The 12,394-nt window shown below is 46.3% G+C and overlaps 1 protein-coding gene across 1 annotated transcript in view; it reads right to left on the bottom strand.

The window, feature by feature from the left end:
- Window positions 1-1,180: 1,180 nt before the first annotated feature.
- Window positions 1,181-12,394, bottom strand: part of CACNA1G (calcium voltage-gated channel subunit alpha1 G) — a 274,000-nt gene continuing 262,786 nt past the window's right edge. Inside the window, 1 exon segment of the mRNA XM_030208360.1 lies at window positions 1,181-2,328. Coding sequence (XP_030064220.1) covers window positions 1,450-2,328 — 879 coding nt within the window. The 3' untranslated portion in view covers window positions 1,181-1,449.

Raw genomic sequence — 12,394 nt, 5'->3', positions numbered from 1 at the left:
TATAGTTTCAGCGCTGTTGTTTTGCCGCAGGAATCCTGAGCATGAAGCCTTAGGAGCAGAACTACAACAATCACAATGCCGTTGCAAATGTTATTATTTTGAGTGTTGTATGACCTTAAAAGTTTTCATTCCAGCAGAGCACCATTCAGGTACTTGTGAAAAGAGACTATGTACCAGATATTTTCCCCATACACACAAAATGGGGGATTTTTAGAGCTGGCAGAGATTTTGCAGATGGACAATGATCTTGAAGAAAACTCCTAACTGGATTGCCTGATACAGCTGCACTATTAATGGAGTTGAGAGCTTCTTACTATAAGCCTAAATGGCAACACAGATTTTATCTAATATGGGAGTCATACATTACTACCCTAGCTCCTAGAACCCGAAGTTCCATCCTGAATCGCTTGAGCCTAGACCCAGTAAAGCTAGCTAAGGGACTTGGTTAATGAAAAATGTTTCCAATTTCACTACTGTAGGAATGGGAGCTGCCTGGAATTTGGGGGTGGGGGGAAGGGGGCTTCCTACAAAGGGGAGGGGGGGAAGTAGAATAGGTGGGTTGGGAGGGGAGAGATATATAGGAATACGTAAAATGTGATGATTATTGTTCATGTATTCTTGCATGTTGTTCTTTTAATGGTTGCATCATTGTTATGGTCTTGCGTGCTATTTATTGTATTGTCATCAATAAAAATGTTGAAACATTAAAAAAAAGAATAAATTTTTTCTATGCAGGAGATGTACCAGTTACGATGGTTTGAATCAATTTCCTTTGGTCTAAAACAGATCTTAACCTTACGCTGTCAGGGTGACGTATGCATCAGACTCAAACCAATGTAAACTGTTCTGTAGAAATGATGAGTTTACCCTGTGTACATGCTCTGATCTATCATTAATCTGGCTGATTAGGTGTCTCCTGAAGCCTCAAGATCCTTGCTGTTCTGGGTCTTCGAAGAATTATGGTTTGGTAATATTTCATTCATTAGTCTGCAGCAAATAAATTTTAAGAACAGAATAAATTATAGGGAACATGTTCTATTTAATGCATCACTGGTAAAAAAAACAAAACAAAAAACCCCACAAAATTAAAAAAACAAAAAGCATTGCTTTAAAAAAAATGGGATTAAATATAGACTTTAGATTTCAATACGCCAGAAACATTGGTCTCTGATATGTTCTGAGATGCATTAAACAGAAGGAAATTCAAAACAAGTCTTTTATTTATAGAATTAAATAATATACATAGGCATAAATGTCTACATAATGTATTGCTATTACCCGAGAAGAACGTATGCTTAAGTAGTATGACATAGTTATCTACTTAGTTTCACCAGCTGCCTCTTCAATCATTCTTTGGATAGCTTACCCAGTACCATTTTGAATACAGAATTTTTGTACCATGATAGAAAGAGAATGTTTGGCACCAACAAAAAGAACAAAACAAAAGTATCAGTGGTCTGTTTTTATCTGGTCATAGGAAAAACCGTCAAGTGTAAGTAAGTCTCTCTTTGGGGTGGGAGAAGTTGACGCTGTGTTCTCAGGAAGCAATGAGTCCCCAGTATCTGTGGAATCCTTCGAATCACATGATGGAACTCGCCTTCTCAAGCAAGTGTCCACATTGGGGGACGAAAGTCCATGAGGTCCTTTGTGTAACAAACCTTGTCCATCTGGTGGGTCTATGGATATACAAGGGGGGCTCATTTTTTTCTTCTGCCTTGTTGCCTGCATGTTGTCCATTTCACTTAAGACCTGACTTATGAAGCCAGAAGAGCTAGATGTGGAATGGTGCTGGGGACTGTTTTGCATGGAACAAATTTCTATTGAATGTCTCCGGGGGTCATCCAACCAGGAGGATGGTTTTTTGAGGTGACCTTGGGCATCTACACTGTAAAATTTCTTTAGGTTCTTTAATGTGACACTGCTGCCATTGCCCAAGTTTCTTTTTTGAGTCAGAGTATCTACTGCTGAGCAAACACTTAAGGTTCGACATATTTTTGAGCTCAACTGCTCTCTACAGCTGTTTATGTCAGATACTTCTTGGTCCATTGGGTCTACAGGCAGTTCTTCAAATGTGCCTAGACCCGCAGAGGAGGCCGTGGAGTTCTTAGAAATATTGTATTGATTGTGGGAAAGCTGTTGAGTGTGAACACTAGATCGCCCCCACTTGGCTGATTCTTTCGCTGGTGTTGGTGTCGGAGAATTTGATGGATGTTGCGCAGACGTTGGACAGGTGGATTGGTTTATACAAGGGGGCTCACTCACCTCACTTGGGATGCTCTCCTTGCTTTCTGTGCCACTCTTATCCATGGAGTCATTTCTTATTGCTACCTATATTAATTTGTCAAGAAATCAGGGAATGGGGCCATGTTGTCAGATAAAAAAGAAAAAGACAAATCAAAGAGAGGTTAGAACAAGCAGGAAATAAATATTAGAGGGGAAAGATTTAATACCACACTTATTTACTTGACTATCACATGTTTCTGTCTGTTGGAGATAAGAGATAAAGGTCTGACCTTGCCTTAGGAGTGCTTATTTCAGTGACTAGAGAGGGCCTAGTTTTAACTAGATATGTGCTGTGCCTCTATATTTTTGAAGAGCAACTGATAACCTTGGAGGATGCTGTGAAATGCTGGCAGAAAGAAGGATGATCCTGAACATTTCATCTGATAAAGGTATAACCTATATCTTATTTCTTGACTCTTCTTGAATCGCTATGCTGGTTCAGACCAGTGGTCCATCTAGATCCAGTATCCTGCTTCTAACAGTGGCCAGTCCAGGTTACAAGTATCTGGCAGAATCCCAAAAAGTAGCAAGATTCCATGCCACCAGCCCTAGGGATGAGCAGTGGCTTTCCCTATGCCTATCTTTACCTCCAGGAAGTTCTCCAAATCTGTTGTGAACCCATCTACACTAACTGCTTTTACCACATCTTCTGACAATGAGCTCTAGAGCGTAATTACACGTTTAGTGACAAAATATTTGTACTGAAACTATTATTGTGTAACTTCAGGTCATGTCCCCTAGTCTTTGTACTTTTTGAAAGCATAATTGTTCTTCATTAGTAGGGTTATCAGAATGGGAAGATTCTTGACCTCTTCTAGAATATCCTAGTAATAACCACACAGAGCCAAGAATCTGCTAATTTTTTTCCTTATGGAAAAGCGATAGAATTCCCTCCTGTTATGTTGAATTACATTGGCTGCCTGTGGAGACGAGGATTCTTTTTAAATTCTCTTGCCTGATTTATAAGATTTTTCATGGGGATTGTCCAGCCTATTTTGTTAGCTCATCTACAATTTCATTCTAATAACAGAAATAGGAGGTCATCTCATAATTTACTGCTTGTGTTACTTTCCATTAAAGGGATAAAGAGATTTAAAATATTTAATCGGCTTCTGGCTGTTCAAGCCCCCAAATTATGGAAATATCTGTATCCTTGTGTAAAGTTTGAACTTGTGTAAAGTTTAAGAAAAATCTAAAAAAAAAATCCCCATTTGTTTCTCCTCGAAATCTCAGGAGTTTGAATTGGTTTCTTGTATGGAAACCGCTTTGAACCTGGAGGTATTATGCGATATAGAAGTACAAAGTATATATATATATATATATATATATATATATATATATATATATATATATATATATAGTATATATCTGTTTCTGTTTTCTTCATGATCTCACATAACATTGGCTTTCAACCACATTGCTTTAAAAATCCAATTTTGTGAATACAGAATCTGAATGTAATGACCTCCATTGAAGGCTAAGTTTGGATCCTCAACATATCCTCAGGGGCCACAAATGGTCTGATTTTCAGAGTAACCAAAACGTGCAACCTGTAATGCTGTTCTTTGACCAAGTGCGTACAATTATACCACTGAATAGTCACCTTCTATGATAATGCTGCTAACTCACTATGGAAGCATCGTAGGAGGTAAATGTGTTGGTGAACGTACATTTTTGCAGATTAAGGGGTCAATATTGCAAGCCATTTCCAGCTACAGGCTGATCTAATCCAGATATTCATTCATGGTTCCTGGCATTGAGTGTCTAAGTATGTCTGCTGAACCAGACATGATATTTATACTGATATTTAGACCAGGAGCGTAGCTACGTCGGGCCACGGGGGCATGGGCCCCCCGTAGATTTGGCCCTGACCCCCCTCCTGCTGCCAACCCTCCCCAGCCACCATCGGGTACCTTTGTAGGCGGGGGTCCCCAACCCCCGCCATCCGAAGTCCTCTTCTCCGGCGCGGCCGCGTTGCTGATCTAAAAGCAAGGCTTCTGTTTCTGTGAGTCTGACGTCCTTCAGCAGGAAGGGGGGGTCAAAAGGGTTGACGTCAGGGGTGGGGTCAAAGGTGGTGGTGGCAGCAGTGGTAGGGGGAGGGTCAAAAATGGCAGGGGGGGGTAAAATGTGCCCCCCCTCACCTCAGGCTCTGGACCCCCCTTCCTGCCGAAGTCTGGATACTCCCCTGATTTAGACTGGTGCCCAGTTAACATTATGTTAGGACAGCTGTTTGTTGTGGTAAGTTTGGGCCCCTTTTACCAACCTGCAGCGAAAGGGGGCCGGCGCTGGCGTTGGCGCGTGCTTTACACACGTGCCAAAGTCCCCTTTTACTGCAGCCGGTAAAAGGCAAGTCTCACCTTCCTTCAGCAAATGGTTGTGTGGCAAGTAAACCACTTGCCGCGTGGCCATTTTTTTTTGGGGGGGGGGGGGGAGCCCTTACCACCACCAATTGAGGTGGCAGTAAGGGCTCCCGCGTTAACCCGGTGGTAACTGCACAGCATGCGGCACTGCCCGATTACAGCTGGGTACACTCCAGTGCTACAAAAATAAATACATTTTTGTAACATCGGAAATGACGGCACGCTAGGAATGGGAAGTACCACCGGGCTGCTGCCGTAGCCCGGCAGTACTTCCTGTATAGCGAGCGATAAGCCTGCATTGGGCTTACTGCCACTTAGTAAAAGGAGCCCTTTATGCAGTTACTTACCAGGATATTGGACTGAATATCGTCATTAACCAGCTAACTTGTCACTCCGCTCTAACCCCCTCCCCCAGTCCGCCCCTAATCTAACCGGTTAGGGGATGGTAGGTTAGCAGATATATTCAGTGGCACCTACTGCTTAACTGCCCATGAATATCAGAGGCTGGCTTGCTCAGAGGGATTAAACCTTTTTAAATATTGACCCCCTAACTTTGCAAAACTCTGGAAGCACCTCTCATTTGATCAAGTCATCCTGAGTTTCTTACAGTATTACAGTGTAATAATTCAAGCTTTTTAAAAAAAGTAATCTTTAGATATGTTTATGGAAAAAGAGCCTGTGGAGTGCTTCTCCATCTCTCGGACCCTTTTTGTGCAGTTCTCCGGAGCCTGAGGTATGTGGCATTGTAGTAGGAAAGGACCGTATAGCAGCCAGAGCTCCACACATCCACTGGTCAGCTAGATAAGGCCAGTCCACTTGGAAGACCAGCCGCGTAGGGACACTGAGAAGCACACCACTGCCCCACTTAAGAGTCCGAGACTCACGAAACCCACCCATGTGGCCTGGAAGAGGAGGGGGAGCATTTGTGGGGGCCAACGTGGACTGCTAGGGATGACAGACACGGTCCAGTGACATGAGAATGGGCAAAATAAGGTATGGCTCCAGTGGGAGAAATAGAAAGGTGCACAATGGTTGGCACCCACTGGCAAGAGGTGAGGCACAATGTTTCAGTTCTGAATACAGGCTTGGGGAATGTATACCAGACTTCCTTTGTGTCACCCCCAGGAGCGGAATATTTTCTATTTGTTAATTGCTAACACCAGCCAACGGATCTTGACCAAGCGCAAAGTGATGCGTGTGGGAAAGAAGAACCCGAATTATAGCTACGTCATGCGAGGTTCCACGTTAGGAGTCACGGACCAAGAAAGGGATCTAGATGTCGTCATTGATGATACGTTGAAACCTTCTGCTCAGTGTGCTGCTACGGCTAAGAAAGCAAATAAAATGTTAGGTATTATTAGGAAAGGCATGGAAAACAAAAATGAGGATGTTATAATGCCTTTGTATCGCTCCTCGAATATTGTGTTCAATTCTGGTCGTCGCATCTCAAAAAAGATATAGTGGAATTAGAAAAGGTGCAGAGAAGGGCGACGAAAATGATAAAGGGGAAAGGCTACAAGGAAAGGCTAAAGCGGCTGGGGCTCTTCAGCTTGGAGAAAAGGCGGCTGAGGGGAGATATGATAGAGGTCTATAAAATAATGAGTGGAGCTGAACGGGTAGATGTGAAGCGCCTGTTTACGCTCTCCAAAAATACTAGGACTAGGGGGCATGTGATGAAGTTACAATGTAGTAAATTTAAAATGAATTGGAGAAACGTTTTCTTCACTCAACGTGTAATTAAACTCTGGAATTCGTTGCCAGAGAATGTGGGTAAAGGCGGTTAGCTTAGCGGAGTTTTAAAAAGGTTTGGGCGGCTTCCTAAAGGAAAAGTCCATAGACCATTATTAAATGGGGAAAATCCACTATTTCTGGGATAAGTGGTATAAAATGTTTTGTACTTTCTGTGGGATCTTGCCAGGTATTTGTGACCTGGATTGGCCACTGTTGGAAACAGGATGCAGGGCTTGATGGACCTTTGGTCTGTCCCAGTATTGCAATACTTATGTACTTATGAAGTCACAGAGCAGTCATCCAAGGGCAGCCCAGAAATCTGTTTTGCCATGTGACTATCTTTGGAGGCCTCATTGAAGGTCTAAACACTGGCCTCCCACTTAGTCACCTCTCTCCTCTCCAATCGGTTCAAAACTCTGCTGCCCGTCTCGTCTTCCGCCAGGGTCGCTTTACTCATACTACCCCTCTCCTCAAGACCCTTCACTGGCTCCCTATCCGTTTTCGCATCCTGTTCAAACTTCTTCTACTAACCTATAAATGTACTCACTCTGCTGCTCCCCAGTATCTCTCCACACTCGTCCTTCCCTATACCCCTTCCCGTGCACTCCGCTCCATGGATAAATCCTTCTTATCTGTTCCCTTCTCCACTACTGCCAACTCCAGACTTCGCGCCTTCTGTCTCGCTGCACCCTACGCCTGGAATAAACTTCCTGAGCCCCTACGTCTTGCCCCATCCTTGGCCACCTTTAATTCTAGACTGAAAGCCCACCTCTTTAACATTGCTTTTGACTCGTAACCACTTGTAACCACTCGCCTCCACCTACCCTCCTCTCTTCCTTCCCGTTCACATTAATTGATTTGATTTGCTTACTGTATTTTTTTTATTTTTGTCTATTAGATTGTAAGCTCTTTGAGCAGGGACTGTCTTTCTTCTATGTTTGTGCAGCGCTGCGTACGCCTTGTAGTGCTATCGAAATGCTAAATAGTAGTAGTAGTAGTAGTAATGTATACCGATGAGCACTTCAGTGTCATGGCAGAATGTCCAAGGCAGTTGTTCTTCCATACGTTTTACTGTGATGATACAGTTATGAACAGAACTATGTCCACGACAGCCCATTTATCGAATGATAGAGCGTCTTCCCTGTGGGCATCTCACCTTCTGTGTAAATATTTCCTAATGAAAACAAGCATTCTGTGCCTGTCTCTTTCCCATCCTCCCTGCTGTCTCTCGTGCTAGAGGACTGATGAGGTAGCCTGAAATTAAGGGCCATTCTAGCTCCCCCTACTGAGCTGCAAGGTATTTGTAAGAGACCTGCAGGTATTTAAACAGATTTCATACTGAAAGTAGATTAGGTATTTGTTACTTTTTATTGCGTGTTCCTGAAGGCAGCAGGGGCTCTTTAGTCTCTGCATGTGTTTTTATTTAATAGGAAACTGTTTTGTTTGTTGTTAAAAAAAATTATATCACAGGTATTACATTTACAGAGCTTTTTTTTTTTTTTATAAATTGTAGTACAGTGCATTCAGCTAAAACTATTAATTCAATGAGAACTTAAAATAACTTTCATTCTGGTGATGCATATGAGTTTGAAAGGATTAAGTAGAATGACGATTGCACACCCAATTTTTGCATAGAAAGTGCTAGAAAGCAATATATACAGAAAAATACCCCAAACAACAGTAATGACATTGCACACTGGGCTAGCATTTTACAATGATTAAAAGTCTTGTGAACACCTATTGCTGGAAAATCCAACAGGGCCAATATTCAGACCATGGGAGGTAGCTGGGCTGCCTCTCGCAGTCAGCGCTGAGCCCGGATAGTTGATGCCATAGCCACCGAGAGGGGGGGGGGCAGGGGGGACAAAATTCCCCGGGCCTCCGGGGGGGGGGGGGGGGGGGGCCCGGCGCTGCAGTCCCACCCGCCCTCCGTCGTCGACCGTCTGCCACCAGGCCGGGCCCCCTGCATTGAAATCACAGCGCCTTTCACCTCCATGTGAAAGTGCTGCAAGCAGCAGGGCAGCAGATCGCCTTCCTTCAGGCCTCCTTCCCACCCTGTGTCCCGCCCTCGTCTGATGTAACTTCCACGAGGGCGGGACACAAGGAGGGAAGGAGGACTGAAGGGAGGCGATCTGCTGCTGCCTGCAGCGCTTTCACACGGAGGTGACAGACGCTGTGATTTCAATGCAGGGGGCCCGGCCCGGTGGTGGACGGAGGGGGGAGCGGCAGCGGCGACCTCGGGGGGAGGAGGGGGAGCGGCGGCGGCGGCGACCTTGGGGGGGGAGGGGGAGCGGTGGCAGCGACCTCAGGGGGGTGGAGGGGGGCGAGCGACGGCAGCGACCTCGGGGGCGGCCTTGACCCGGGCCCGGCCCAGTCTCTTGGCAGCCCTGGTTAATGCCGGGCCATTTTCAGTGACCGGCATTGACTATCCTGGTGGTTTTTTTGGACCCATTTCAACTTAACTGGCCAATTTGATATTCAGCGTTGGCTCATTAAGTTGAAACCTGCCAAAGATAGGCCTGTTATTTCGGTGGCCTAATTTTGGAACTTCGCCAGTGATGTGCTGAATATCAGAGGATAGCTGGTTACATCACGCAATATAACCGATTCTTTGCTAAGTGCTAACTAGTGATATTGAGCAGGAGATAGCTGACTATCTCCTGATAAATATCACTGGATAGCCGGTTTAGGGCAGGGGCGTAGCCAGACTTTGGCGGGAGGGGGGGTCCAGAGCACGAGGTGAGGGGGCACATTTTTGCCCCCCCCAGCGCCGCCAACCCCCCGCCATTTTTAACCCCCCCGCCACCACTACCTTTGACCCCCCCCTGGCGCCAACCCTTTCAACCCCCTCTGCCCGCCACCGCCAACTCTTCCCCACCATCGGGTACCTTTGCTAGCGGGGGTTCCCATCCCCCGCCAGCCAAAGTCCTTTTCTCCGGCGCGGCCGCGTTGCTGATCTGCAAGTCTTCTGTTTCCGTGAGTCTGATGTCAGACTCACAGAAACAGAAGCCTTGCAGATCAGCTCTCACTTGGATTATTGCAATTTACTTCTCACTGGTCTTCCACTCAGCCATCTCTCTCCTCTCCAGTCTGTCCAAAATTCTGCAGCACGACTTATTTTCCGCCAAAATCGTTATACCCACACTAGCCCACTCCTCAAGTCACTTCACTGGCTCCCTGTCCGCTTCCGCATACAGTTCAAACTTCTCATAATGACCTTTAAATGCATCCATTCTACAGCCCCCCCCCCCATTACCTCTCCACTCTCATCTCTCCCTACATTCCTCCCCGTGAACTCTGCTCACTGGACAAATCTCTCTTGTCGTCCCCCTTCTCCTCTACTGCTAACTCCAGACTTTGTTCCTTTTCCCTCGCGGCACCTTATGCCTGGAATAGACTTCCTGAGCCTGTACGTCTAGCTCCATTTATTCATTTATTTATTTTTGTACCCCGCACTTTCCCACTCATGGCAGGCTCAATGCGGCTTACATGGGGCAATGGAGGGTTAAGTGACTTGCCCAGAGTCACAAGGAGCTGCCTGTCCATCTCTACCTGTTTTCAAATCTATGCTGAAAACCCACCTTTTCACCACTGCTTTTGGCTCCTAACCACTACTCAATTCCCCTATCCTTGTTCCTTCTCACCCAGTACTTTCCTCGCCCTTAATTGTCTTGTCTGTCTGTATATTTTTAGATTGTAAGCTCTATCGAGCAGGGACTGTTTCTCTGTGTCAGGTGTTCAGCGCTGCGTGAGTCTGGTAGCGCTATACAAATGCTATTAATAATAATAATAATAATCAGCAATGCAGCTGTGCCGAAGAAGACTTTGGCTGGCGGGGGCTGGGGACCCCCGCCAGCAAAGGTACCCGACAGCGGTGGCGGTGGGGGAGGGTTGGTGGCGGGAGGGGGGGGGTCGAAGGGGTTGGCGGTAGGGGGGCAGGGCCAAATCTACAGGGACCCATGCCCCCATGTAGCTACGCCCCTGGTTTAGGGGCCCTTTTACTAAGGTGCGTAGGCGCCTACGCACATTCGACGCCCGTCAATTTGGAACTACCGTTCGGCTACCGTGCGCCCCAGGTGGTAATTCTAATTTTCACACGCATCCGATACGCAAAGCAGAAATATTTTTTATTTTCTACCGTGTGGTGCTAACCAGGCAGTAATCGGCAGGGTACGCGTGCTGATGATTACCATCTGGTGAACGCGTGAGACCTTAGTGCTAAGTCAATGGGTGGCGGTAAGGTCTCAGGCCCAAAATGGACACGTGCTGATTTTTATTTTGTTGAACGTCCATGTTCAGCAAAAAAAGGGCCTTTTTTGCAGGCGGGCTGAAAAATGGACCTGCGTGCGTCCAATACACGCGTCTACACCAGCGCATGCCATTTTTCAGCGCACCTTAGTAAAAGGACCCCTAAATGCCGTTTAACTGGCCAGGAGCTGTTCCTGGCCGGTTAAACGGTTTTAAATATTGGGTGGAATGTCTTTTTTTGTGGGCCAGTTGTAGTTACCTGCATCCAGTGGCGTTCCTAGGGGCGCTGACACCCGGGGCGGATCGCCGATGTGCCCCGCCCCCCTGTGCAGCTTGGTCCCTCCCGGCGAAAGGACCACCCCCACCTTGGCGAAAGAACCCCCTCACCCCCGGGTGCACGCCGCTGGGGGGGGGTGCTGCGCGCTGGTCAGCGTCGTTCCTTTCCATGCTCCCTCTGCCCCGGAACAGGTTACTTCCTGTTCCGGGGCAGAGGGAGCATGGAAACGAACGACGCTGACCGGCGCGCGGCACCTCCCCCCCAATTGCGTGCACCCGGGGCGGACCGCCCCCACCGCCGCCCCTTGGTACGCCACTGCCTGCATCACCACTAGGCAGCCATACTTCTGGTTTTATTCCTAAGAAAAGGTCAAGGTAGCCCTTTGGATTGACTGCCCGAGTCCTTTTCTGAGAGGGAAAGCTGAAATGCACAGTGCTAGTCTTGCTTCGCGGCAGTGCTTATATTTTATCACTGCAGTTTTGAGGTACATAATTAACTGATCGTTTCCTTTCAAAAATAAAAATTCTGTGGTCCAGATACGCTCCCAGAGATACTGAGAAATTCACCGTCCACTATGAGCAGCCTGAAGGATGCAGATGATCGGGAAGTACGTCACAGTGAAAGCGTTAGAGCTGTCACAACTACCAGTGATTTCTCATTATTTGGTTATGAACATTCATGTTACGGTTTAAAACTGGTGGCTCTCAAAACCATCCCGGGGGGACCACCAAGTAACTGGAGTTTCAAGATTTCCACAATGAATATGCATGAGATAGACCTTGTAGATATCTTGAAAACCCAACTGCTTGGTGGCCCCTCAGGACAGTTTTGAGAACCACCAAATTTAAACTAGCACATGAACTATGACAATAAATAACTTGACGGTCTAAATTTCATATGGGGGCGTCCCCAGACAGAGCTTGTATGAAGTGCAAAAGTGAAGGGGCAACGCTGGCCCATATGTTTTGGCAGTGCCCAGTGATCTCGAACTTTTGGAAATTGTTACTTCGGCAGATATGGTGGTCGACTCTTTGGAGATATGACCCTTCGTTACTTTTTGGCAGACCAAGACTGAGTTACCCAACCCCGAAGGGGTTCAAACACTTTGTACAATGCTTGGTAATCATGGCGAAGAAAACGATATTACAAGACTGGCTGACGAATCACGCTCCTTCACTACAGAAATGGCGAGCTCAAATGATATGGCTGCTGCGTATGGAGCGAATAGCTATACGTAATTGCCCGTTGTTGGAGATGCAACAACTGCAAGAAAGATGGGAACCATTCTGGGATACACTCATGCCGCAAAATAAAAGCCAAATTTTGAACTTGTGAAACGAATGTTTGATCCTCCGGGTTTGGGGGGGGGAGGTAAAGGGGGAAAGGGGTGGTAGGTGGGAGTAAATGGGAATTTGATGATAGAAGTTACTAATATCTGCAAAATTGTCTGAAATGTTAAAGTAAATGTTAACCATGGAATTGTTTGAGTATGGTT

Source organism: Microcaecilia unicolor, chromosome 6 (genome assembly GCF_901765095.1).
Source record: "Microcaecilia unicolor chromosome 6, aMicUni1.1, whole genome shotgun sequence".
Lineage (NCBI taxonomy): Eukaryota > Metazoa > Chordata > Amphibia > Gymnophiona > Siphonopidae > Microcaecilia > Microcaecilia unicolor.
This window is presented reverse-complemented; position numbering and strand designations above follow the sequence as displayed.